Source organism: Ornithorhynchus anatinus, chromosome 11 (genome assembly GCF_004115215.2).
Source record: "Ornithorhynchus anatinus isolate Pmale09 chromosome 11, mOrnAna1.pri.v4, whole genome shotgun sequence".
Lineage (NCBI taxonomy): Eukaryota > Metazoa > Chordata > Mammalia > Monotremata > Ornithorhynchidae > Ornithorhynchus > Ornithorhynchus anatinus.
This window is the reverse complement of record NC_041738.1, coordinates 261,353-289,349: the sequence shown is the minus strand read 5'-3', so window position 1 is coordinate 289,349 and position 27,997 is coordinate 261,353. Positions and strand designations below refer to the sequence as shown.

The 27,997-nt window shown below is 51.8% G+C and overlaps 1 protein-coding gene across 3 annotated transcripts; it reads left to right on the top strand.

The window, feature by feature from the left end:
* The first annotated feature begins 9 nt into the window (after window positions 1-9).
* On the top strand, window positions 10-27,997 carry SPICE1 (spindle and centriole associated protein 1). Of its 3 annotated transcripts, none has more exons than XM_029075177.2 (18): window positions 10-161; window positions 3,229-3,330; window positions 3,843-3,890; window positions 5,247-5,390; window positions 7,285-7,387; window positions 8,671-8,753; window positions 9,901-10,019; window positions 10,495-10,643; window positions 10,786-10,926; window positions 11,925-12,190; window positions 14,353-14,484; window positions 15,558-15,708; window positions 18,031-18,258; window positions 19,745-20,226; window positions 21,086-21,254; window positions 24,368-24,470; window positions 26,205-26,292; window positions 27,264-27,997. In XM_029075177.2, exons 2-18 carry the CDS (start codon window positions 3,229-3,231, stop codon window positions 27,318-27,320), a joined length of 2,565 nt encoding a protein of 854 aa, XP_028931010.1. In that variant the 5' UTR covers window positions 10-161; the 3' UTR covers window positions 27,321-27,997. The 3 variants fall into 3 exon arrangements, with proteins under 3 accessions (XP_028931010.1, XP_028931009.1, XP_028931008.1); XM_029075176.2 differs by having other exon boundaries at window positions 10,783-10,926; window positions 27,267-27,997; XM_029075175.2 differs by having other exon boundaries at window positions 10,783-10,926.

Below are 27,997 nucleotides of genomic sequence, written 5' to 3'. Positions count from 1 at the left end.
ACGGGCCGGAAGTGGCGCTGACGGCAGCAGCAGCAGCAGCAGCAGCGGGCCGGGCCGCTCTGGAGGCGCCACGGTTTGAGCTGCCGTTGTCGCCGACCTCTCTTCCCTGCCTCCCGCGGCTCCGGTTATCCCGGTTGTTATCCCGGCCGCCGAGCTCCGGGGTGAGCGGGCGGGATCAGGCTGTGCCCTGCGGGGGTCCGTCCGTCCGTCCGTCCGTCCTTCCGTCCCAGGGAGGATTTGGCTTTTGGAAATGCGAGAGGCGGTTTGGAGCCGAGCGCGTTGGGGGCCGAGTGGCTTTTCAGAGAAGCAGCGCCGCTCGGGGGCAAGAGCCCGGGCTGGGGAGGCAGAGGTCGTGGGTTCGAATCCCGCCTCCGCCGCTTGCCAGCTGGGGGACTTGGAGCAGGTCACTTCTCTGGGCCTCGGTGACCTCCTCCGTCAAACGGGGATGAAGACCGGGAGCCCCACGGGGGAGGGACAGCCTTGTTTGCCCCAGTGCTCTGCACCTAGTAAGCGCTTAATAGTAACGTTGGTATTTATTAAGCGCTTACTAGGTGCAGAGCACTGTTCTAAGCGCTGGGATATACAGGGTCATCAGGTTGTCGCACATGAGGCTCACAGTCTTCATCTCCATTTTACAGATGAGGTAACTGAGGCACAGAGAAGTGAAGTGACTTGCCCCCAGTCACACAGCCAAGAAGTGGCAGAGCCGGGATTAATGTTGGTATTTGTTAAGCGCTTACTATGTGCCGAGCACTGTTCTAAGCGCTGGGGTAGACATAGGGGAATCAGGTTGTCCCACGTGGGGCTCACAGTCTTAATCCCCATTTTACAGATGAGGGAACTGAGGCACAGAGAAGTTAAGTGACTTGCCCCCAGTCACACAGCCGACAAGTGGCAGAGCCGGGATTCGAACCCATGACCTTTCATTCATTCAATAGTATTTATTGAGCGCTTACTATGTGCAGAGCACTGTACTAAGCGCTTGGGATGAACAAGTCGGCAACAGATAGAGACAGTCCCTGCCGTTTGACGGGCTTACAGTCTAATCGGGGGAGACGGACAGACAAGAACAATGGCACTAAACAGCGTCAAGGGGAAGAACATCTCGTAAAAACAATGGCAAATAAATAGAATCAAGGCGATGTACAATTCATTAACAAAATAAATAGGGTAACGAAAATATATACAGTTGAGCTCTGTATATATAAAATATATACAGTTGACCTCTGACTCCCAAGCCCGGGCTCTTTCCACTGAGCCACGCTGCTTCTCAAATACCATCATTGCTATTATTTTTTTCCCAGTCTGTTTGGAAGTGTGTTTCCCTCCCCACCCTCTGCTCCTCCCCCTTCTCCCTAGCACGCTGCTCATTTGTAGATATTATTTATTACCCTATTGATTTTGTTAATGAGGGTGACATCCCCTTCATTCTATTTATCGTGATGATGTTGTCTTTTTGTTTTGTTTTGTTTGGCTCTGCTGTCCGTCTCTCCCGATTAGACTGTGAGCCCGTCACTGGGCGGGCTCTATCTGTTGCCCAATTGTACCTTCCAAGCGCTTAGTACAGTGCTCTGCACCTAGTGAGCGCTCGATAAATACTATTGAATGAATGAAGTGACTGCGTTTGGGGCTAATTATGCTTTGTGATCAGGTGAGCCTTTGGGGGTATAGGCCTCTTTGGAAGTGTGTGAGGGCGGTTTGGGGTGAATATTTGGGGGAGAGGGAGTGGAAGGAAGTGTGTTTGGATGTGAGTGTGTTTGGAGGTTAGTTTGGATGGGGAGGGCGGGTGTAGTGTGGTGAATAATAAGAATAACAACAATGGCATTTGTTAAGCGCTTACTATGTAGCAGCATGGCTTAGTGCCAAGAACCCAGGCTTGGGAGTCAGAGGTCATGGGTTCTAATGCCACCTCTGCCATTTGTCAGATGTGTGACCTTGGGCAAGTCACTTCACATCTCTGGGCCTCAGTTACCACATCTGTAGAATGGGGATTAAGACCATGAGCCCCATGTGGGACAACGTATTTCCCTTGTATCTGCCCCAGCACTTAGAACAGTGCCTGGCACATAGTAAGCGCTTAACAAATACCAACATTATTATTATGATCTGCCAAGCACTGTTCTAAGCACTGGGGTAATGGGGTAATCACAGTTTTAATCCCCATTTTACAGATGTGGTAACTGAGGCACAGAGAAGGTAAGTCACTTGCCCAAAGTCACACAGCAGACAAATGGCAGAGGCAGGATTAGAATCCATGACCTCTGACTCCCAAGCCCATGCTCTTTCCACTAAGCCACGACTACCGTAATTGTTATTATTGTAGCAGTAGTTAGGATTTTGAGCACCTACCCGGTTCCAAGCACTGTGCCCGGCACTGAGGTAGATAGCTGATAATCAGGTGAGGCACCCAAGGTGAGGAGAGATCCGATCCCTATTTTGCCAGCGAGGAGACTGAATCCAGAGGTTAAGTGACTTGCCCCATTTTAATTATCAGTGGGTCTGTTGCACTGTTTCGTGTTTTTACCATTTCATGTTAACTTAGTTGGCAGTCGCCAGCCTTCCTTGCCTCGTTCTTCTATTGTGAGCCTTTGGGGCCGGGGTTTGTGTCTAAATTTCACCATATTTTTTTTTCCCAGTTTCTAGAACATTGGTTTTCAGGTTGTGTCTACATTTCATCCATATTTTTTTCCCCAGTGTCTAGTACAGTGCTTTTCCCAGTAAATGCCTTGGATGAATGAAAGCATGCATGAATGAATGAATGAAGCGGGGCAGTGGCAGAGCTGAATCCAGAAGCTGGTGGTTCTGATTTTCAGCACTGAGCTCTTTCTACTAACCCATGGAGAATATGGAAAAAGTAGGATGTGAAATGTCCCAAAGTAACTAAAATTGTTGGAGGAATTTTCCTTCATCTGATTCCAGCCCCCAAGCAAATAATTGCATTTATCACAGAGTTAATAATCTCCCTATATAATTGCATGACAGTGTCTCTGGTCATCCCTTAGCTCGCTACCTTCAAGTTCTTTACTGTGAACTGAGTGGCGATATTTGGTCAGTCGCCTTTCCTTTTGTGTCATGCTGTAGTTGCCATCAGCTCTCTTGGTTTTTGTAAAAGTAAAGAAACAACTGTTGGGTAACTGTGTCCTTAGGGATGACACGTTCTTATTTCAAAAGTGTTTTCTTCATGAATGTAAAAGGTTGCCATGTGCCATTCTTTGCCATTCCGCTCAGATGTCGTTCGTGAAGGGGAGTCGTCCCTGCGGACCCCGGGCAGGTGGAAGGAAAGCGGTGAAGGTTAAAAGGAAGAAACCTTCCCTGAGGCAGGAATGGGATGTAAGTCTGGGGGGCCGGGGAAGCCGAACTTTGATCTGGGGAATACGCGTGGTGGTGCCTGAGACCTAGGAGAGTTCTAACTCGCGACCCCAAAGCTTGTTGGCTTTTGGAAAGCCGCAGGCATAGAAGCCATCCCTGGCTTCACCAAACTTGCTGAGCCCCGCACGCTCTGCAGCTTCTGCCCTGTTGGCTGACTGGAAGCCTTTGCTTTCTCCTCCTCCCTCAGTGCTGCTGGGGTTGGGAGATGGGTTGTGATGAGAAGCATTAGACTAGAGATGAGAGCTGCCTGATTTAGACTTAGGACACCAGCCCATGTGGTTTTTCAGTTTTCAGACAGTGAACCCAGTGAGCCAGCCCCATTCTTATCTCCACTCCACCTGTGAGTAGGCCCTGGGCCCTCTTCTCTGAGTAAACCTAGTCCACTTGTGACATGAGGCTCTTCAGGAAAGCCATTGACTCACAGGCACGTATTCAATAGCCTATGCCTCACATTCTACAAAATATTTTTGCAGAGTACCGTGAGCGATTTGTCGGTGCACCGGGCCACTCCTGAAGACCTGGTAAGTTGGAAAATGATGAACCACACTGTTCACCTCACTCCCTTTGGGAGCAAGGTGGATGGGATTCAGCTTAAGGAGTTCTCTGTCGAAGGGTTAACTTGGGGCAGCTTGAAGCAGCACCTGGGCCCCAGGGGGTCCCCTCCCAGCCCTGTTCTGGCTGGGTTTTCCGAAATGCTGGGTAGGGCAGGCCTATTCCGAAATGTCCCTCTAGACTGTAAGCTTGTTATGGGCCGGTAATGTGTCTGCCAACTCTGCTGTATCATACTCTCCCAGGTGCTTAGTACAGTGCTCTGCACTCAGTAAATGCTCAATAAATACCATCGATGATGATGTCCTGCTCGAGGGATGGTGGCAGTGGGAGTTACTGGAGAATGTCTATCCACTAGCCACTTGTGCCCAGCACAGGAAGGGACTTGCGCAGCTGTAAGTCATTCCTTGACCAGAAGGGACTCCTGGGCTCACTCGACTCCGAGGGACCCAGGGACTGCGCACCTTGGGTTCAATCCGTTCCCCAGCATGTTATGCTACTCCACCGGGCTTCAGGAGTCCCACTCCAATGTACTGCCAGGAGGTCAGAGAGGCCCTCAGTCCACAACCCCCTTGGGAGCCACTGGGGGTTGGTCAAAGAGCTGCACCTCCAGGGAGTGGATGGAGCCTATCCTGGGGCACTGGATTGGGCAAAGGGATCCTGAGGACTTGGAGAGCGTGGCCACCAGGGCACTAGAGGGTTCCTGCTGGTAGGTAGTTGATGGCACTGCACTCCTGTAGTTGGGCCAGGGGACTCTTCCCCTAATCCACTGCATCCAGACATCAGCTACTCGAATCTTCCCTATTTCCTTGGGATGAGGACCACTCCACTAGCCTACCAGGAACAAGGATGAGTGGGATGGGGCGGGAGTTTCCAGTGAAGCCAGGTTTGCTCTCGCTTTCTTTCCTTCCACATCTTTGAACGTCCTCACCACGGGTCTCTCCCACACCTCATTCCATCGTCCACCCTTGAGCCACCTTCCCGCAGATGCTGCTGCCTCCTGCCGGACCACCAGCCCCTAATCTCTCCTGGTGGCCTGCTCTCCTGGCCTGCTGTGACCTGGGCCAGGGGCAGAGAGAGGCCCTGAAAGCACAAGGGTTTATTTACAGAGGTCTGGTCCTCTTAATATGGGGAACCATATTCTTGCAGTTGGGTCCTTCTTTTATCATTTTTGCAAGCTCTTGTCTTCCTTTGTATATCTTTGAATCAGTCTGCAGCGCTGCTTGAAAAAATCAGGGGTCCCGGAGCTGGTGGGCAGGAGGGCCGTGACATACCCTTTTTGCTTCCCGAGGTCGGATATTTGTGGAAATATGTTCTCTCCTATTAAGGTGCGTCGTCATGAGCTGCACAAATCGAGGAATAGAGCTCTGGTCCATTGGGAACTCCAAGAGAAAGCTTTGAAGAGGAAGCAGAGGAAGCAGAAGCAGGACACCCCTGATCTTGGGAATAGAAGATTGGTGCTCATGAGAGAGGTGATTTTTCCCAATATTTTGCACACAGTCAACACCTAATAAATACATTTGAATGGATGAGTAAGTGCAGAGGGCTGGACTTTTGGGTTTGATTTCTGGCTTGGTAAGGCAGAGAAGAGTTCCAGGACAGTGTGAGCTCCTTGAGGACAGGGAATGTGCCCTTTGTTTCTGTTGTCTCTTCTCGAGCGCTCAGTACAGTTCTGGAACTCGGGATTTGCTCAGGAAATCCTGTTATTCTGCTGCTACTCCTTGGGCTAATAGTTTTCTCCAGAGGACTACTGCTTCAGCCTCCTCAATGACCTCCCTGCCTCACTGCCTCTCTCCAGTTCTGTCCTCCTAACTTCACTCTGCTGTCCAGATTATTTTTCTCAAAAAACAGTGAGTCAGGGTCCCCCCATTCACTCACTCAATCAGTCACTTTAGTGGTATTTATTGAGGACTTAACTTTGGGCACTCTGCTAAGGGCTTGACCTACTCCTCAAAAGCCTCCAATGATTGCCCATCAAACAGAAACTCTTCTTTGTTAGTTTTAAGGTACACAATCAGCTCTCCTCCTCCTACCTTAGTTTTCTGATTTCCTACTACAACCCGGTCTGCACACTTCACTCCTCTGTTGCCGATGCACTCACTTTACTCTGATCTCGTCTGTCTCACCGCCCACGACCCTTGCCTTGCCTTAACAAGAAGCAGCGGAGCAGAGTGACAAGAGCACGGGCTTGGGAGTCAGAGGTCTTGGGTTCTAATCCCAGATCCGCCGCTCGACAGCAGTGTGACTTTAGGCAAGTCACTTCACTTCCCTGTGCCTCAGTTCCCTCATCTGTAAAATGGGGATGAAGATTGTGAACCCCAATTTGGTCAACCTGATTACCTTGTATCTACGCCAGTGCTTAGAACAGTGTTTGGCACATAGTAAACGCTTAACAAATACCAACATACCATACATACCATACCTTGCCCACATCCTCTCTCTGGCCTTGGAAGACCCTCTCCCTTTGTATCTGCCAGACCATTACTTTCCCCACCTTCAGAGCCCTCCTAAAATCACGTCTCCTCCAAGAGGGCTTCCCTGACTTAACCCTCATTTCCCCTACTCCTTTTTTAAATGTATATAGTATTTGTTTAGTACTTACAATGTATCAAACACTCTTCTAACCACTGGGGGAGGTACAAGTTAATTAGGTTGGACACTGTCCCTATCCCACAGTCTAAGTAGGAGGGAGAACAGGTATTTAATCCCCATTTGACAGATGAGGAAACTGAGGCAAAGAGAAGTTCCGTGACTTGCCCAAGGTCAAGCAGCAAGAAATGGGCATAGCAGGATTAGAACCCAGGTCCTCGGACTCTCAAGCCCATGCTCTTTCCACTAAGCCTCGCTGCTTCCCTCCTCGCTCTCCCTTCTGCATTGCCCATGCACTGCAATCTATACACTATGTGCAGAGCACGGTACTATCTCCTTGGGAGAGTTCAGTATAATGTAGTTGGTAGACATGTTCCCTGCCCCCAAGGAACTCACAGTCTAGACGGGAGACAAACATTAAAATAAGTCACGGATATGGACTTGAGTTGGTCCAAGCCAGAAATTGGTCTTGTGGCCACTGTGCAAACCTTCCCTGTGCAAGTTCTCAGTCCTGAAGTCTCAGGACCAAGGTTTGACTGTCGTTCCCGATGGGAAACTCCCTCCCCCTTAAGGTCGATGAAGCGTGGTTTCTATTTTCCTCCAGGGTGCCGATCTGCTCCTCTAGGCTGGAGCCCATGACAGGCAGGTGGTGGGAGGTTGTTAGATTAGAGTGAGGATGTGATGGGTTCTGTGGGTCTGAGGGTTTGCCTGTTCAGGGTGTGGTGAAAGGGGTTTGCTCTGAGGAATGCAAAATTTTTTCACTGACTGTGCCTTTAGATTCTGTCTGACCAGTATCAGATGCATGAGGTGTTGGAAAGATCCGACCAGGCGATGGCCGTGGCGAAAAACCTCTTTGGGGATGCTCCTCGCCGGCGAACAGGTAGACCAGCTTCGGCAAACTGCTGTTTCCACCCTGGCACCAAGGGTGGCCATTTGTCCAGTCTCAGTCTGCGTTTTCCCGATGGCTGGTGGGGCCATTTGCACAGGCTTAAGCTGCGGTGGCATCTTGGTTTTTAGCCAGTCAGGTTGCCCCTTTCACCCAGCCTTAGATCGCTGTGACAGCTTGGTTTCTAGCTGGTCGGGGGCAACTTTTCATTCAGCTATAAGCCATGGTGGCTGTTCGGTTTCTAGCCGGCCCCGGGGAGGACCTTTCACCCAACCTTAGGCCACGGTGGCCAGCCCAGTTTCCTGCTGGCCATAGTGGGTGGAAGGACCCATTCGCCCAGCCGTAGGCCACGGTGGAGGCTCAGTTTCTGGCCAGACATGGTTGGGGGTTGGGGGCGGGGACCCATTTGCCCAGATTTAGGCCACACTGGCCACTTAGTTTCTGGCTAGCCAGTGGAGACCGTTCTCCCAGACCTAGGTGGCGGTGGCAGTTTGGTTTCCAGCTGGCCAGGAGGGACTGTTTGTCCAGTCTTAGGCCCCGGTGGCAGCTCGGTTTCTGGCTGGCTGGCGTGGGTGGGGCACCCGGTCGCCCAGACTTATGCGGCAGTAGCAGCTTGGTTTCTGGCCAGCCAGTCGGTCCCCTCTTTGCCCTTTGCATTTGTTTTCAGGACCCGGTCTCGTTCTTCTTCCATCAGTGGTCTCTGTCGGCTTTTCTGCTGAACCCCGGTGGCTAGCCGATGGGGCCTGTGACCCTAGAGTGAGGAGGGTGGGGGCTAGGGGCCCCCCAGGGAAGCACTGCATGATCAGGTGGCCTCAGACAGACGGGCACAAGATGTTCCGCTCCTGGGGGTGGGCGGGGTGAGGGGAGGCTTGTTCCCCATCCCTTCCCAGGTGGGGTACCCGGGGCTCCTACCCCCTCAGCCTCAACTCAACGTAACCAGCTTCCGAGGTGAAGTTGTTTCCTCAACCGCTGGGAAGGCAGTTGGGTGACAGGAGACTGCAGGACGCCAGCCAGGTCCCGAAGGCAGGGTCAAGGGCAACCCATGGCAGGTGGGGCATTGCCCATCTGTATGAACCAGAGCCGGGGAAAGCTTCTCCTTGCCTGCCCCTGGGGGCTCTGAGTTTGGGGCACCGACCTGCCGCTCCACATACCTCTTTGGCAATCTGGCAGATCAAGGCATGAATTCAACAGAACTTGTCCAAAGCCACATCCCAGTCCCGCATGACGACTCTCCTCTTCTCCCTCCTCTTCCTCCTCCTCCTTTTCCCCCTCCCTAGGGTTTCCGAATGTAACAATGGCCCCTGCCTGTTTGGGGAACCCCCACCCGTCCAACCTGAATGAGGCTGCTGGGAACTCTCAGGTAACGATGAGGCTCTCCTAGCCAATTGCTGAATAGTGAGGGTAGAGGGTGGGCTAAACCTGATATGGAGTCACATTGTTTGGATTTCGGGCTCAAACTTTAGGCAATAAAAACTAATGATAATAATAAAAAGAAGAAGAAGAAGCTGCAAGGCCTAGTGGAAAGAGCACGGACCCAGAAATCAGAGGACCTGAGTTTTAACGCCGGCTCTGCCATCTGTATGTGGTGTGACCTTGGTCAAGTCACTTTACTTATCTGTGCCTCAGTTCCCTCATCTTTAAAAATGGAGATTAAATCCCACTCCCTCCTATTTAGACTGTGAGCCCCAGGTGGGACAGAGACTCTCCAACCTGAATAACTTATATCTACCCCAGTGTTTAGTACAGGGTTTGGCACATAATAAGCTCTTAACAAGAACCATAATTGATAAATAGTAATAATAATAATAATGGCATATGTTAAGCACTTATGGGCAAGTCCTGTACTAAGCGCTGGGATAGACCAAGATAATCGGGTTTGACACAGTTCCTGTCCCACATGGGACTCACAGTCTGAGGGAGAATTCAAAGTGGTGGAGGGCCACCGTGACCCTTGACTGAACCTCACCATCTGTCTAGTGGGAGGGCCACCATCTGTCTCGGGCACAGGTGGTGATGCAGAGTCTTTGAGAGACAATCCCTTGCTCCTTGCACACTGTCTGAACTTCTGGTAACGTTTTGAAGACTTGTGTAGAGCGTTCGAAGTTCAGGGGCTGAAGGGCCATGGCTGTGGGACTGAGTGGAAAAATCTCTACTCTGTTGTGTGATGGCTTTCTAGAAATTTCCCCTTCCACTATCTCAACTGAAGCCTTGACAGATTACAGTGAAATGCACCGGTTCTGTGTGGGAAACCCTCCCAAGTGATTCGATGTATAGAGTTGTCCTTCACACTCATGGACAAAGATGCTGATGGAGAAATTCAAGTTGGGCTGTGCCCAATTTCAAGATCTCGCAACTACTATTGGCCCAGACTACCGTAAATGACATCTCTGGCAGCCTGCTGGCTTTGAACAATTTCCTATCCTCCTCCAAGCCCATACTTTGGAAAACTGGCAGAAAAGTTCTGGGAACAAGTCTCCCCTTAGGACGTCTGCTGTGTTCCAAAACAGGCAGCCAGCGGAGGAGGCGTCCAAGGAGATGATGAGGGAACCATCGTCAGCTTTGGCGAGGGGAGCGAGAGTGAGCAGGACGGGTCTCTCAGCTTCCAGTCCAGTGCCAACGCAGCCCGGTATTCACACCTCTTGTGTCTTTTTCCAGGCCCCCCAGAGTATGGTCACCTCAAGCTTGGAAAAGGCTGCCTCTTGGGAAAGTTGGGTGTCCTTCCGGCTGGGTTTTCCTCAGGAGAAGTAGCAAGTTGGGTTCTCGGAGCCCCAGATAAACTTTTTTCACAGGTGCCCTCTGTGTTTTCTCTGAGACCACTGGCCTCTTAGCCTAGCAATAGGGCCCGGAGTTTCAGACTTAGTCATTTCTAGCCAGTTTGCATCCCAGGGATGAACCGGGAGCTGTTGAGAAGAGACCAGAAAGCTTTGGAAGGGTAGCTTTTCTGCCTCCTCTTTAATCTCCCTTCAGTTGCGGAGTGTGGGGAGCTGACAGAGTGGGAGGGAGCAAAGAGCCCCGAAAACCCTGAGGTGGCAGGGTGGCTTCTCTGTAGTCTCTCCCTCATCCTGGGCTGTTTTGACAGTGTGAACGTTATTTGCCCACAGGCTTCTCCGCCACCTGAAGGAAGAGAATTCTGCATTTGTCTCCCAGCTGTGGAGAGATGCGCAGCTGAAAAATGAGAGCCGGTCCCCTGCAGCAGCAGACGCAGCAGCTACGCCCTCTGCAGCTGCCTGTCCGTCCCTGGAGCGGACAGGTTGGCCCCACTGACTCTTCTGGTGGGTGGGAGGCCGCCTTGGAGAATCCCACGTTGGGGACCTGGATTTAGCCTGTTGTAAGGTTCCGTTGTGTTCAGGTGAGACGGAATCCTTCCAGCCGGGTGCTCCCTCTCTCAGCAGCTCTGAATGGTACCAACGTGGTCCAGAGGGTCCGGTCCAGGCTGCAGGTTGAAGAACCAGCACAGAGTCCAGACTCAGCCAGCGTGGTTAGACGTGTTCTGAACCTGAATCCCAGGAAGCAGAAAAAGACATCAGTGCAAGGTGCTTCTACTCGGGAAGGGAGGTAGCAGCCCGGCCTGGATAGAGCGTGCAAACAGCCAGGAGAGAGCATGTGAACAGCATGGAGAATAGTGTACAGTGTGCGCCCGCCTGTACGCGTGATCCTCACCTTGTCACTTGGGCCTAGGCAAGGCTTGGAGGGTCTCACTGTCACACAGCAGACAGGTGGTGGAGCCAGGATTAGAACCCAGGACCTCTGACTTCCAGGCCTGTGCTCTGTCCACTAGGCCTCAGTGCTTCTCAACAGTGCTCCTGGCACTGTTTGTGCTTTTGCCTTCTGGTCTTAGGATCCTTTTGAAGTGTCTGTTCAAAAAGAGTCTCCCTTTCCTCTATGGCAGAGTACCATGCTGGCTGTGGGACATTTGGCTCCCAGGATTGCCTGCAGCTGTGTTTTATCATTGCCTCTGTCCTCTATGAGATGTAATTCAGCCATGAAGATTAGCCCTGGCCCCCAGGGCCAAGGTGTAAAAGCATCAGGAGGGACCAAAAGGAAGCCCTCAGTAAGTCAGAGTTAGAAAGGGAGCCTAAGGGAAACTCTAAGGACACAGAAATCGCTTCTTTTTCCTCTCTCTGTGTGGTTGCCGTGGAGATCTGGGTTTGCGAGGGACCTGGCAAGTGTTTGATTGGGTATCTTGCGGCCACAGAGTCCTTCAAGACTGTGAATTCCCACTGGCCCCACCTACACCTGCCCAAGTCCCTTCTGCCCCTTGAACTGCCCCTCCAACCCTTGGATGAGTATATGGGGGAACCATGCCTGCCCCCCCCCCGAAAACATGAAGCAGCTCCATTTTGCTGGACCTATTGCCTCGGGCAGAGTTAATGATAAGAGATTTATCCATCCATATTTGGTCTGAATTGGAAAACGGATTTGTGCAGGAAGTGATCGGGTTAATAAGCAATGCGGGGAAAGAGTTTCCTGGCTGCTTTCTCCTCATAGCTCTTCCATGGTTTTTAATTGAGGCTGCTTCTGTCTTACCCAGGGAAAAGGAATCCAGGTTCGCATGCTCCTTCCAAGCAGAAGTCAGATTCCCCTTCCTGGAGGCCGTTGTCCTGCGACCCCTCGAGTGGTCCCCCGCATGGCCCAGATGTCCTGAAACTCCTGACCCAGGAGGTGCAACGGGAGATGGAAGACTATGAGCGGCTGACGGGGCGGGAGGTCCAGGCCGGGCCGGAGAGTCACGGCCTGAGTGGCTTCACCCTGTCACTGGTCAGCGCGCTCTGTCGGCTTGTGCGCTACCTCAAGGAGGTGAGGCAGGTGATGGGGCACGTCTTTGCAGGCACGGACTTTGCCAACTAGTGCCCCGGGTCTGGTTACCATTTGGGTCTAACGGATGGATGAGTGACCTACAGTAAGCCGTCGCTCAGGGGCCTGTGGCCGAGGCTCGTTCGCATCGGTGAACTGGCGAGGGGAAGTGTTGACATCATTTCCTCTTAGCTGCACCAGTCAGATGACAAATGTCCGGACCAGCGGTGTTGATCGAGCACGGGTTGTGTGCAGAGCCCTGCAGGAGGCTCGGCACACATATCAGGCAGGGCACATATCTGTCAACTCTATTTTAGGATATTCTCCCAAGTGCTTAGTACAGTGCTCTGCACACAGTAAGCACTCAATCAATACCATTGATTGATTGATTGATTGAGGCACCTGGGGAGCTTGTGGAAGGGCTCAAAGTTGCAGCTGGTATCTGACCCTTTAACAGAGGAGCTTGTATCAGACTAGCACAGGGAGCTTGAGGGGATACCCCACTCCAGGGCTTGGGTATGTCAGTGGGCACTTAATTACCATTTCCACCACCACATCCACTCGTCCTTTGGGCCTGTGGGACTCTGGAGTCGTTTGTTTCATTTCATGGTGCTTGTTAGGCACTTAATATGTGTCAAACACTGTTCTAAGAGCTGGGGTAGGTTCAAGTTAATTAGTTTGGACACAATCCCTGTCCCTCACTGGGGCTCACAGTCTTAGGTAGGGGAGAGAACAGGTATTGAAACCCCATTTTACAGTTGAGGAAACTAATGGACAGAGAAGTTCAGTCACTTGCCTAAGGTCACACAGCAACCACTTGGCCGAGCACTTGGTAGAGCTGGGATTAGAACCCAGGTCCTCTGACTCCCAGGCCCATACTCTTGCTACTAAGCCACATTGCTTTGGCAGGTGCAGCTCTAGCCCAACAGGACTCCTGTCAACTGCCTTTATCCTTCCCTCTGTTCCCTTCAGTGCTCCCTGGCCTCACTTCCTGATCGGGAAGTGCCAAGCGGGGAGTTTATTAATATATTTATTTTAGCTGAACAGCTGGCAGCACCAGACTCTGGCAAACGACGAGGTTCCAGATGGTCTGAGTGGCTAGTGTTGTTTGTTTTTTTTAACTAGCCCGAGCAAAAATTGACACTTAAAAGCTCTTTGGACCCTTCAGGGTTACTGCAGATCAGTTTGGTTCGCTTCTGCTGCCGCTCCCCGCCGTCAGGGGGAATGAGTATATGTGCTTGCCGCTGGGAGTCTGTCCTCCTGAGGCAACCCTCTGTTCCTCAGTTAGGACAGCTAAACTGGACGGACAGCACAGCTGGGCTCTCACTTAAGGGTACCAATCCAGAATGCTTGTCTGATGGCCTACAGTGGGGTTGGTGGCTGCCCTTGTGGGGTACCTGCTTGGTGGGGCAGATTTGCTTCTAAAGGGTTTGAAGTCAAGACAGCCATCAGCCAGGTAATTGTAAACCAGGTGATCGAAACTCTTCCCCCAAGGACACTGGCAGCTTAGCCTTTCATGTCCAAAGTGGAATATGACTTAATAATGAGAATCCCTCCATCTGCCAAGCATCGTGGCCCCATAGCCACCAATCACTCCATCAGTGGTATTTACTTGAACTCCTATTGAATGCAAAGCATTGTACTGAGCACTTCGGAGAGGACAACAGAAGCAAGACACAAGCGCTGGGCCTTCAGAGAGCTTATGGTCTAATAGGGGAGACAGACAAAAAGACATTTTGTACAAATAGAGGCAGCAGGAGGAAGAAGAAAAATATCAGGAAGTAGTCCCGCTTTATCAAGGGGAAATAGCTGGATAAATAAGAGGACAAATGAAAATATAAATAAGTAAAATATACAACTGTCCCTGAGTGTGGAGGTTTGGAATTCAGAACAGAAGGGCTTAGGGAAGATGTTGGGTTGATGTGATTGGGGGTTGTAAATTCATGAGAAAGGACTTCCTGACAGTGGTGGCATTTTAGGAAGCTCTGGAGATGGGGAGAGCTGGGGCCTGGTGGTTTTGATGGAGAGGGAACACCGGGCCTGGGGGGGATGGTATGGGTCAGGGGTTGGATTGGAGAGTCATGAGAAGACCACGTTTCCGAGAAGCAGTAGCTCATGGCTTGTAGGCTGACTTGGGTTGATCACTCTCCATCCCCGTCTTGCAGAGCGAGATCCGGCTGCAGGAGGAAGTCGAGTCTCGGCGGCGGCTGGAAGGAACGCTGAAAAGTCACCGTGAACTGATCGACGCCCTGTCGGCCGAACTCCTCCTCCTCCGAGAGGAGAGTGCCACTCTGCAGGTGTCATGGAGCTTCACACCCTGCCCCCAAACTGACCCCGGGAATCCATTTTTTGGCTCATGATGGGGCTCCACTCTACCTCCTTGTAGGATTGTGGGGGACTCCTACCCTGACCCCACCATCCTGAGCCTGGAAAACCTTCTTATTGGCTCACCACAGGGCTCTGGCCCCCAGCCTCTGAGAGCTCTTCTGGGTGCTGAGCCCTGCCCCAGTCCTGTTAGAGTGTCACAGCTTCTCCAGCCCTCGCTTCTGCAAAGAGCCATGACAAACTCCTCCTTGAAGGGCCCTTTCTGAGACTCCCCTCTCCTCCCTCAGCTGGGCTCCACCTTCTCTGTCATTGGTAGTGTGGCTCTCGGCAGTTACAGTCCCCCTCAACCTGGCATGGAACTGTTAGACTAAGAGCTCCCAGAGGGCAGTCACCGGGCTGGCTGAACAGCATACGCCGAAAACTCAACAAGTATTTATTCCTATTTGTTCAGTTTAAGCTTGGTCGGCTGTGCGATGAACCGATTCTTCCAGCCGCTGACTCTGATGTCAGTGGCCGGCTGCCAGTAACATAAATTGTAGTTCAGGATGGTGCCAGTGCTTGCACCTTGGGTTCAAATGTTTACCTTCCCTGAGCCCGCCTCAGCCCAGCCCCTGACTGCTTTAGGGTCGGTCAGTTAGTCGGTGGTGTTCACTGAACACCGACTGGGTCCAGAGCACTGTTCTAAGCACTTGGGGGAGTACAGTACAGTCAATATAATACAGTAGGCATAATTCCCATCCTCAAGGAGCTAGCAGTCTAGGGTAGGAGCTGATCATGTTTAGTCTGCAGTCTTAGAACCAAATAAGTCTCATTATTTACCTAATTCCAGGCACGTTTGTCAATGGGAAGGTAAGGATGGGTGTCAGGAAAGTTGCCAAATTAGTTCTTGTACTGATAGACCAGAATAAATTCCCTGGAAATGCCCAAAGCCTCCAAACTGGGCAGAGATGGAGTGGTGCCTTCTGGGAGATGGTCAGGGTAGACCCTGGTTAACGGGAGATCTCCAGTCCATTGAGGCTAACTCGTCCTCTCTCCTTGCCCGTAGGTGAGACTGCCGCAGCCCACAGCCATGGCGGAAAAACGGCTTCCTTCTCTCACAAGAGCCAGTGAAGACCTTGCTGGAGCGGGCTCTGGTAGAGGACCCTGCCCAGTGCCAGGAAGGGTTGCGGGACTGGAAAGCACAGAGCCCAGGCCAGGTGTGTGAGTAGGAGCTGATTGGGATTTGGAGTGATTATCTGATTATCTCATGTTTACCCAAGCGCTTAGTATGATGCCTGGGACAGAGCAAGCACTTAACAAATAACATTGTTCTTATTATTGCTATTCAATCAACAGTATTTACTGAGCAACTATTATGTGCAGAGCACTGAACTGAGCACTTGGGAAAATAAATTAACATTGCCCTCAAGAGGCTTGCAATCTAGTAATAATAGTAATGGTAATAGTATTTATTAAGCGCTTACTCTACTAAACACTGGGGAAAGAGTATACAGGTTGGAATTAGAGATGGGCCCCTTCCCCTCAAGGGACTCACAATCTGTGAATATAGGTTGGGGCCGGGGTATGGGGACAGAGAAGCATCATGGCCTAGTGGATAGAGCAGGGGCCTGGGAGTCAGAAGGACCTGGGTTCTAGTCCCGGATCCACCACTTGTCTGCTAGGTGACCTTGGGCAAGTCTGGACCTCACTTACCTCATCTGAAAAATGGGGATTTTGACTTTGAGCTCTATGTGGGACATGGACCGTGTCCAACCTGATTACCTTGTACCTACCCCAGCACTTAGAACAGTGCCTGGCATATAGTAAGCGCTTAGTAAATACCATTTTAAAAAAAGAAAGAGGACTGGAAACAAAGACATCGGGAGCAATGAAACACTAAAACATTTAAAATGGCTTAAGGGACAAGGATAGGAAATACACAAAATAAAAAAAGTCAGAAGAAGCTGTGGGAAGAGGAGCAGCATTTCCCCTCATGGTTTAGAATCTACAGCAGTGGTTACTGCAGCCACTAGCTTTCTTGAGGGCTTGTGCTGAAGATCCTTTTCTCATTCACTCGGGTGTAGTGGAGAACAGAAGGGGAAGGGGTCTCCGTGATGGTGCAGAGGGGAGCTGTTTCTGGCCTCTAGTGGTAGGGAGGGGAGGTAGTGTGCCTGGCTGCAGTGAGGGGGCTGAGAGCATGCAGGGAGGTGAGGCTGCAAATGCTGGGTATTCCTTTGGCTCCATAGGTGGAGGGACTAAAAAGGCACAGAAGCAGCAAGGGAGACAGGTACTAAAAGAGATTCGAGATGAGGGAAGAAGAAGGAATGGATAGAGACGAGAGTTAGTTGTATTGCGCTCACGGTGTCCTCTCCTACTGCTCGAAAGCACTTGGTCCAAAACTATCTGCTTTTTGTGACTTTCCCTGTCTACCTGGGACCTACCCTAACTAAGCTCTCTTCTCCCCTTCTCCCTCTTCCCTCTGTATCACCCTTACACTTGGATCTGCACCTTGTAAGCACTTGATATTCACCCCACCCTCAGCACCACCGTACTTATGGACCAATCCATCGAATTTATTTTAATGTCTGTCTCCCTATGAACACTGTAAGCTCCTTGTGGGCAGAGAGTATGTCTATCAATTCTGTAGCCCTCTATAAATAGCATTGTTTGATTAATCGGTTCTTGACCTTTCAGGCAGAGAACACAAGCCCTTCTAGGCACCTGGAATGGTCCCCCAACCCTCCACCCTTGCCCAGGTCATGAGGTTGATAGCCTTCATCTTGGGGACAATTTGCAAAACTTCCAGCCTTGGGTTGCGGGTCTTCTTTCGGCTGAGCACCCTAGCAACCCAGGGCTGTCCCCTGCGTCACGGAGAGCATCGGTTCTGTGCTGGCCTCCTGGCGACGGGTGGCCTGCCGCAGGGTAAAACGGCCCAGGCTCCAAACCTATGTCACCTCCCGACACTGGAGAAGTGAGTGGGGCGGCTTCCCCCGGAGAGGGCACGTTGGCGAGGGACCCTCACCCCACACCTCCGTGACCCTCCCACCTGGCTGCTCAGCTGTTCTGTCGGGGTTGTGGAGAAGCAGCACGTTTGGCCAAAGAGTCATCAGCACCTGGGTCTGCCAGTGGGTTGCTGCGGATCTGCCGGGGCCGCTTCCTGAGGTGAGCCGGTGCTTCCGACATCTGGCATCCTCTCCCCGGCCTGGCCCTGCTCTTCTTGTGGTGACTCGTTGGAAGTGAAGGAAGTTCTTGTGCACTGTCCAGCCCGAGGAGTTGGAGAGGATCCATCAATCAGCCAGGAGATGCGGCAGGGCCAGCTGTTGAAAACAAATTGTCTAAATCTAGCAGCTGCTGGATGGGCCCAGGTGGCAGGGCCAGCATACTTTCTTAGCCGTTGGAAGAGCCAGAACACTCCTGGAAAAGGGATGAAGGCTGTTAGGGGCAGACCGATATCTCCTGACCCCCTAAAATTGGAAAGTCCTTTTCCTTGAAGCACGTTCTGTTCTTCTAACGCAGTTATCTCTCCTCTCCTCCTACAGAGGCACTGGCTTCACTCCCTGGCGCCTCCGAACCCATGGTATTCAGAGGAGAGGGGCGGCTCGAACTGGCACAGAGAGAGCCACCCACCCACCCGCCTCAGTGGCCTAACTCTGATGAGAGCATCGGCCCGACCAGCCAACTGCTGACAGCACACATGTGTGAGCCGGCAGTCATGTTGACTCCACCCAGGCAGAGCGGCGGCCTGGAGTTCTCACCACCGTGGGATGGTATGACAGCCCCCTTGTCCGGCAGCGGAGGCATAAAGGAGAGTAGTGGAGGAGGCCGATGGGGAGGGTAGAGTCGGAGGCTGTTGCGGGGGTGGTGGCAGAGGGAAGTGGGGAGAAGGGCGACGGAGACAGAGGGAAGAGTGGTGGCGGAGGCTACTGTGAAGAGGGAAGGAAAGGTGATGATGGTGGCAGTGGTTGAGATGGCAGCAGATGTGAGGTTAATAATAATAATGATGATGGTATTTGTTGAGTGCATACTATGTATCAAACACTGGTCTAAGCGCTGGGGTAGATACAAGCTAATCAGGTTGGGCACAGACCTTGTCCCACATGGGGCTCACAGTCTTAATCTCCATTTTACAGATGAGGTAACTCGGGCACAGGGAAGTAAAGTAACTTGCCCTAGGATGGAGCGGCGGGGGAGTGGGAATCCTACTGCCAAATCCTGACCAGGGCAAATCAGAACTGCTTGGGGAATGAGAGGGAGCAGTAGGAAGATTTAGGAGAGCAGGGGGAATCGGGGGTCCCCACAAAATAGATCAGATGCAGCACCCACCAATATCATGACTGTCTCCTGTTTTTGCTGGGAGTCATCTTGTCCCAGTGAAGCAGTAGTCTGCGAATGCCACTTTTGCCGAAGCCCAGCTCTCTTAGGGACCTGTCTGTAGGGGTGGCGGGGGCTATGGCAATGGCAGTTGGACCTTGGGTGGCCACAAGTAGTGGCGACATCGTCTGACAACAGAGAGCTGGGCTGAGTCCAGATGGAGTCAGTGGCTGATTTCTGGGAGGCTGGCAAGTGTCCCGTCTAGAACCCGGGACCAGTGAGCAGGTTATCACTGGAGACCTCCATATGCAATCTGAAACCAATGGGAGAAGGCAAAAGTCCGGGACACGACGTAATAGCTCCCCGGTTCTGCCTGAACCCGGGTCGTCACAGTGAGTGTTGGCTAGAATGTGGTGACAGCCGTGCTCGGGAACACTGGAACCTTCTTCCAACACCGTGCATCTGCCTAGGACAGCATAAGGTGGTGGAAGAAACCGCTGGGCTCACAGATGTGGCATCAGTCTAGGGGGAGAGAGAAACAACCCAAGTTTTTCTTAGGGTTGGTTCTACAGGGACAAGTCCCTGGGGTTAGAGGAGAGCTGGGGGTTCCTATGGAAAGACACATTGAAGCGGGCAATTACAATCAGTGGGGAATGATTGCTATTTTCAAGCTGTTTACGGGTGGCTCTCTAAGCCACAGGCATTAGACTGGGCCCTGTGTCATTCGGGTTTGAATGGGGTTGGAGTGGTGCTGACAGGCATCCTTGTGGAGGCTGATGGATCCTTTTCTAGCTCTCCGGGACCCTGTCCCTCCATCAGTCCCGGGTCACCCGGACCATTCCTGAAGTCACTGTGCCCTGGGAGCATGTGGGCCAGCGTGCTTGCTGCAGCAGCCTAGGCCCGAGGAACACGCATTAACCGTGTCATGCTCCTTGTCTGCAGTGCAGAGGGGGAACACCCCAGCCCACCCCACCTTGTGGAACCCTCCGACAGCAGAATCAGCGGGGCCAACCCGGGACGAGAGGATGCCACCCAGCGAGATTGAAACCCAGCACTTGAGTGAGGGGAGTCGCGTTTACCCAACACAGAGTGGGCAGGCTTCATTTGGGAAGGGAGGCCCCGAGCGCCCACCCCATTCTCCTTTAATCAGTCCATCCCAAAGCCATCGCGGGCCCCATTTCCGGCCGCAGCCACCAGGAGAGCCAGGGCTCACTGGAAGCACCCCGGTGTCGAGGATCGGACCGCTGCCTCAAGCAGTTGGGGATGTCTTGCAGAGCCAAGATTTGGTGGATCGAATTGCGGAGCTCACGCTGCAGAACTCTGCCCTGAGAGCCCAGCTGGGCCAGTGGCGGGGTCCCTGCGGGGAGCCGGGGAACAGTGCCCGGGAACCAGTCACGGTGGAGAGCGCTGTTGGCAACGGTGAGGTGAGTAGCAGGGCCTGCCCAATTCCCACAGTCCAGGGGCTCTGGAGTCCCAGAGTCTGCCAGGGGCCTTTCCTTGGGACCCAGGGAGACGTTTGCACTTAAGCACTTCCTGTGCTCTTTTGTCATGACGAGGTGCCCTTGGCTCGCATCCTGGGGAAGGTGAAGGCTGGTGAGATCCCAATGGATTGCTGAGGTTGGGCTCGGGTTCTAGCCAAAAGTCGCACTCCCACTTGACTTCCTCCAGGCAAAGGAGGCAGCGGGGTTTGATTGACTGGGTGTCGATCGAGGTCTTTGAAATGGGCGAGTTGAGTTCAAAACCAAAATGCCCAGCCTGGGCCGATGGGCCGGTAGGGGCGATATCTCTGTCTGCCCGCTTCCAGGAGGGACTCCCCAGGCCAGCCCCAGACCCCAAGCCCCAGCATGGAGAATGTGGTTCTTCACAGAAGCAGAGGTTGTTACCCTGGGTGAGGCTGCTGGGGCTTGAACTAAGGTTTGTGGGCTTTGGAGGGGTTGCTCCCGGGCAAGGTAATCATGGATCTGACCCAGAGGGTGACCATCCCACTGTGCCTCCAGCTGCCCTCGGGGCCCGTGCTGGGAACAGCAGCTTGGGCAAGGCAGGCCCTTGGTTAGTCCCAACTTGGCACTTCCCATTCTGGGCACTCTCTCGCTCCATGTGAACCCAGAGCAGGCAATGGGACTCTGGTCGGGGTAGGATCTGCTGGTGAGAATCAGCAGAGAAAGTTCATCTCTGCCCCAGATCAGCCAGGCGGTGGGCAGTAGGATAGGAGCTAAGCTTCTTCCCTTCCACTCCCATCCTGCTCCCACCGTGCTCCCCGTGACTTCCTGTTTCACTCCAAAGTCCAGGGCAGCTGCCACCCTGGAGGAGCGGATAGCAGAACTGAACCGGCAGAGCACGGAGGCTCGGGGGAAACTGCTGCGGCTCATAGAACAGCAGAGATTGGGTCCGCTGAGCCCTGGCCCTTCGCTGGGGGATGTTCCCCTCCCCTCCCCCCTCGTGGCTTGGACTGGTGAGTTGTGTGCATGGGGTCATGGAAGCAGTTGGATCTTCTGATGGGGCACTGAATGACCAGGTTCTCCCTTCTGGGCAGACCCAAGGGTGATGTTTGCGTGGCTAAGCAGGAACCTGTTGCCCTGATGATAGTCCTGCACAGGGAGTCACTGGCCGGCTGGCGGGAAGGCCCACACAGTGTCTTTGGGAGAGAGCTATGTTGTTCCTGGCCTCTAAAACACTCTGTGCTTCCCCTCAGGTCCAGGACCTTTGTGTCTGCTATATTAGGGCAAATTGGCCTATCAGATTCCTCCTGATTGACTGCCAGCAATCCACTCCTGCGCAGGTTTAAAGACCAAAGCTTCTGGGTCAGCTCTTTATGGGTCAAGTTCTCCCTGTCCGTCCATCTTCTCTCCCCTCCGACTCCCCCATCTTTGCCATGTTCAGTCCATAACAGCCCAGGCAGCTTAACAGGTCCTCCTGTCTGTAACATCTGTCATTTAATGACTCACAAACACTCTACCCTGAAACATCCAGTGAACGGCTGCAGGGGAAAAGTAAATAGAAGGCTGGAAAGGGAACTGACTTTATTGTCGAGTCTCCAGGCATCCTGGGAGAAGAAAAACAATGCCAGCATTGAATTGGGCATCAGCTGCCCTTTTAGTATGTCTAGGAAATCAATAACACGTGTACATCCTTGCACACGTCTCCCTGCTCCTGAAAGTCATCAGATGGTGGCCCAGTTACCCTCCACATCAACCGGAAATTATCACCAGTGGGTTTAAGGCACACGATCAAATCTCTATCCTCCTACTTCTGTGCTCTCTCCTCCCACTGCACCTGAGGTCACATGCTTTGCTCTTCTCAGGCCACCGGCTTACCGTGCCTTGATCTCATCTCTCTCACAGCCAACCCCTTCCTCCCACCCTCCCTTCTACCTGGAATCAGTAGTATTTATTGAGCACTTACTGTGTTGCTTTAAGCGCGTGGAAGAGTACAATATAACAGAGTTGGCAGACATGTTCCCTGCCCACCAGGAGCTCACAGTCTACAGGGAAGCTCCCAGGAACTCCCTCTGTACATCTGGTATACCTCTGTTTTCTCCATTTTCAAGACTTTTCTTAAATCATCTCTGTAGGAAGCTTTCCTTGTTTAATCTCTTATCTTTTCACACTGTATGCCGCCCCCCCCACCTCTGCCCCCACCCCCTAACCCACTATCTCCAGCTTTCACCTCAGTATTTCCTGGTTGCTTAAGCACTTGAGTACTCACAATTCCTGCTGTCATTTATGTCTTTATATTCCCTTGCTTCCTCCTTCCTGTAATTTCCTCCAACTGCCCCTAGATAGTAAGCTTCTTGAGGGCAGGGATTCTGTTGTACTCTCCCAGGTGCTTTGTATGGTGCTCTGTACAGAGTAAACTCTCAGTAAATACTGGTGATTGCTTCACGTTGGCTCATGTTCTAGAGAGGGGAAATCTCTTCAAGCCATTTCCAGGGCTGGGGCTACACTGGATAAATAACTTACTCTTGGGTCCGTGAACCATCTGGCCTGCTGTCCAAAGAGCTAAAGTGATTTTTTTTTTTAATTTCATGAACAAGTTGTAAAGGTTCTAGAAAACCCTCAGGACGGTGTTGAATTTCACCAGGCAGTGGTTGGGCTTTAATTAGTGTTGTGCCCTGAGCCGGGGGTCTGTTCCCAGGGGGCCGGACACATTCCAGCAGTGTGTCCTACGGGGAAGCTCTCCCCAGGTGGAAGGAGAAAGGCGGTGCCAGTGCCCGGTTCTGCCCAGCCTGATTCTTAATAGTTCCCCAAGACTCAGTGTGGACAGACTGTTCTCCTCAAAGCCTCCAGGGCAGGGGCTGGCAACAACTGTTTTGCCAGTGTGGTGACATGACTTTCAGAGCCCCCCTCCTTTTTTCAAGGCTCTGGGGACATCAATCAATCTAGCCATAGTTTTGACTGAACACTTAATCTGTACAGAACATTGTACTGAGCACCTGGGAAAATTTAGTGGAGTTAGAAACCAATCTTTGCCCTCAAGTTGCTTACAGTCTAGCCTAGGAGAGGGACACTAAAATCATTTCCAGATAGGAAAAGGGGCTGCAGACATGAGTTAGTGCTTCAGTGTCAAGGGTGTGTAAAGTGTGTTCCCAAGGGCTGCAGGGAGTTGTGAGCACTCAAGGACTCAGGAGGCACCAGAGTGCTTAATGTGGCAGTTAGGAGAGAGAGCCTGGGGGAGATGGGAAATGAATCAGGATGTTAACAGGCCCATAGTGGGAAAGCTGATTATTTTCATCTCCACCTGAAACTGTCCAAGAGAAACACACCTGAGGGGAAGAGAAAAGTGATACCAACTAAAGCTATAATAATTGTGTTTAAGTGTTTATTATGTGCCAAGTACTGTTCTAAGCAGTGGAATTGATATAAAGTAATCAGGCAAGTCACCCTGACATGCTCCCTTTGCTCTTCCCCCACTCTCTCCGCCCTAAAGCACTTATGTATATATCTGTAATGTTATTTATATTGATGTCTGTCTCCTCCCTTCTAGACTGTGAGCTCGTTGTGGTCAGGGATTGTCTCTCTTTTTTGCTGTACTGTACTTTCCCAAGCACTTAGTACAGTGCTCTGCACACAGTAAGCCCTCAGTAAGTACGATTGAATGAATGAAAGGCCAGACAAAGATGCTCTCCTACATGGAGCTCCCAGTCTTAATCCCCATTTTACAGATGAGTGGCTTCAGGTTGCTTCAAATATCATTTCAAACCAGATGTAATAGAAATCCACAGGAAAGGAATCACCGTTGGCTTTTTTTGGGGGCTACAGCATTTTTTATTTGATTCCTTTTGAGGATTATGTTATTTCCCCAGACGAGATGAAGACGTCAGACTGCATTTCCAGCCTAGGACCTGAATGAAGGCTTTCATGTCAAGGGTTAAATTCTCCCTCCCACAGCCTCCCCACCAGAATCTTGGTCCAGCTCCTGTTTCTAATCGCTCAGCGGCCTGCTTGATATGGGGGTGTTAGGCCTCTAACTATGCCAACGCATAGAGCAGGTGACTCACTTCCACTCGAGCAAAATTGAAATTCAACCCCATGCCCTCAGACCTAACCTTCCTTTCTCGTCTCACAGCTGGGGGAAAGAGGACTATTGAGGTGTGCATTCCAGGGATGGAAAGTGCAGAGACCTCAGCGGGAGAGACCCCTTCTCCAGGCAGCGGAACAACGGCAAGGAGGTGAGAATTGTTTCTCAGAAATGCTTGCTGAGCCCCTTCCTCCCTGCCTGCAGTTGGCAAGTCACAGGGCACCTCGGGGGAGGTCCCTTTCAGCCCCTTTCCAGAACTATGACCTGTTGAGGTACAATGGGAGAAAGTGTAGATGGGAAAGGAGAGGGGAAAGAAGGAGAGAGGGAGGGAGCAGGGGAAGGAATTGTATAGAGAAGTAGTGAGTCAGCTTGAGCTCTGCCCCACTGCCCCACTACAGGGCAAGCCTAGCCCTCCTGGCCAGTGCCCCCCTCCCCCTGTGCCCCTCAGGTCCGAGTACTCTTAAATGCGTTGCTGGGTGAGGGGCCCTCAACTGTCTCCACATTCCCCCCAGATAAATCATGAACCTACAGTCTGCAGGAGGATTTACCTGTGCTTTTCTTTTAAAAATCTAATACAACATGTTTTCTTACCCTTCACGATAAAGAAGCCATTCCCTTTTCAGAAGGCCATCCTCAGGCCCCAGGTGCTTGTAACTGTCCTCTCGGGCCTCTTGGTTTGGTTTTAAATTCCAAGACAGAGGTGGCCAAGGCCGATGCCTTCCTTGTTCGACAGCGAACACAGTGGAATTGTGGGCAGGCATCATTGTAGGCCACGCGCAGAGGGAGATCCATTGGCTGTGTTGGCTAAGTCCACAGAAGAGGCAGAGGGAGGGAGACTTAGAATAATGAAATGCCACAGAAACCTCTTATTTAAGAAGCAGAGTTTTGGGGAATGACAATATGAGAAATAGGCAATGGAGGAATCGCCTGGCATTTCAGATGGGGAAATGGTACTTGAAATGAGGGTCAGATTTGGGAGAGGGAGGAATTAGGGAAAAAAGGCATTCTTGTAGATGGTCAGGACCTAGGACCCCTAGAGAAATGGGCGGCTGGCTGGGAACACGGTGATGGAACCGATTCAGGCCGTGGGAGTCTGGGGGAGATGGCCGGGGGTGGAGCAAGGGGCCAGGAGCGAGGATGCATGTGGTGCCATTGCCTGGCACCTGACCCCACAGCCCAGGGTGTCCAGAACGAACTCTTGTTCTCTATAGCAGCAGCAGCAGAATTTATGGAGCACTTACTTGGTGTGATGCACTGCACTAGGCACTGAGGAAGGACAGAATAAAGAAGTGACATACATGTTCCCTGCCCATGTGGAGTTTCCACTCTAATGCAGGGAGGCAAAAATCAAAATACTTCAAATCAGGGGGATCAAAATCAATCACTGAGCACCCCTGTATGTACATTTATACATGAGTGCTAAGGAAGGAGTAAATTAGTTTGTAACTGCCTCGGGGCCTGGGTGAGCTGGAGAAATATTCCTAAGTGTCTCGGGACTGTGGCAGACCCGTGCTGCGGGCTTAGTTTGAGGCGGGGGGCCGGGGAGAGATACCCTGTACACCTCTCTAAGGCCTCGGGTTGGGAGACCCACAGACCAACATCCCCAGCTTCAAATTGAGCGCAGAGGCCAGTAAAGGCCATCAGTGGGGGCAGGCAGACACAGCCCTTCCATCAACTCAGCACTGCTGTGGATGTCTTTGACCTAGCTTGTTGTTCGCTGCCTTCTCTGGCAGATACTTGAGCATTTTGATTGGGTCTGACCCATTTGACCTATGCCTACACTAGACTTGGCTCAATGCCGGGCACAGAGTTAGCGTTGAAGAAGCACTATCAATAATTGTAATGGTTGGATCATTTTCCCTTGCATACTCTCACCGTTGGCTAGAGTGTCGAGAGCTCCCAGTAGTGCCTGCTCCTCAGCGAGCCCCCTCTCAGGGACCGGGAAATTTACTCCTTGGACACCAAAGACAAAGGTAAGCCTGATGAAATGTAGCTGGGCCCCAACATCAGCCCTAGAAATGTTTTGCGCCTTCCACCAAATTTTAGAGGAGTGCTGGAGGAAGGCCAAGGGGATCTGCTTTTCCTCAATTTTAGAGAGGTGGCCCCGAGCCCAGGCTGGATCTTGGGAGATTAACTTGAATGGTGAATGCTGGCCAGTGTGGATTCTGGCCCGAGGGTCTCTAAATATGATGCGATAAGGACCCATTTTCCTGCCTAAAATAGGGGAAGCAGTTTGCCAAGGGCCTATGCCTAGGTGCCATTTGTCCTTACAGCTGAACAACTGCCCAGTTTGGAAACCCAAGCGGCCACAACCTAAGGGGGGCTTCCAAGACACATGCTACATCTGAATGGAGTTTATGTGTGAACTTGCCATGTGGGCCACAGCAGGAAACTGCTTTGGCACTTCCCACAGTAAACGCTCACTAAATACAATTAACTGATTGGCTGATTCGCACTGCTGGTAGCTCAAGGTGCCTGAGCAGCTAATGAGTGTCTTGCACAAATGTTCAGTGTTTACCCGGGGAGACCCATAAGGCCAGGAATCCTAGGGTCTCCTATGAGCAGGATTCCCCTTGGCTTTTTCTAGTCCCCCAAAGTGGCAGCTCAGTTTCTCAGGGTGGTTGGCATTTATTTCTCCACTGTACCGGGCAGGAAAATATGGATTTATAGGCATCTCCATGGTACCAATCATTGAGTCAAAAGCTTTTGTTGAGCACCTACTGTGAGCGCAATGAGTAGAAATGATCCCCACCCTGCAGGAGCTTTCAGTCTAGCAGGGGACAGACACTAAAATGATTTACAAGTAGGAGAAAATGATCGACTGTGAAGATATGTGCACAGGTACTTTGGGAGAGCCGGGGAGGGGGTGAGTACTTAAGTGCTCAGGAGGACCCCAGCTGTTCCCCATGGAGTTCTCCCACATCCTCTCTTCCTTGGTGTTCAGCAGGTCGGGAAGCCAAAAGAAGAAGGCTGGTTCGCCCTCTCTACCCATGTGACCTAGCCAAGCCTCAGTGGCCCCACCTGCTTCTGCGGCTCCTGCATCTGGACACTTTCCCAGCCCAGAACTCGCACCCTCCTGAATATTGACCGATTTCTCTCAGGAACACCCCCAACCCAGGGATACTCCTGGGGCCCCCGAGTTAAGTATTTCTCACACCTACATTTCTTTAAACTCTTCTTCAAATGGCACACCCCCTCAGAGTTTGAAGCGGCAGTCACTGAAATTTCCTAATAGTCACTCCACAGCTCACTTCCCCTTGAGGACGCTTCTAACTAAACCAAGGGTACTAGCAATGGTGTGTTACAGTTAGCATTTGAGGCCCACTGAGGGGCAGGCAGGATTCCTAGCCTAGGGGTTGCGAACACTGAGGTGTCTCTAGTTATGGCTGCTTTCTCATGCTGGGAATCAAATGGCTTCTTTCCAGCCAAGTCCTTACTGATCTGTTACCACCTCGGGATCCTATTCTTGCTAGCTCGGAGGTTGCTGTAGCACATCGGTCCCCTCCCGCTTCCTGAAGCTGGGAAAAGGGCACTTTTTGGATCTGAATTGTCAATGTTATTTGTCCTGCGAGTGAGAGGGGCTTTTTTTTTTCGGTACATGTTAGCTGGTTTTTAAATGGGATTTCATCTTCACGGAATGGTAAATAATGGAGTTTAAATAAAATTTTTTAAAGTATC

Bases quoted from the DNA above. Each gene is read 5' to 3' on its own strand.
- SPICE1 (XM_029075175.2), top strand. From the start codon at position 3,229: ATGTCGTTCGTGAAGGGGAGTCGTCCCTGCGGACCCCGGGCAGGTGGA. The intron at 5,391-7,284 runs GTGATTTTTCCC...CTGTGCCTTTAG, and splicing joins GATTGGTGCTCATGAGAGAG to ATTCTGTCTGACCAGTATCA. The intron at 10,644-10,782 runs GTTGGCCCCACT...TCCCTCTCTCAG, and splicing joins TCCGTCCCTGGAGCGGACAG to CAGCTCTGAATGGTACCAAC.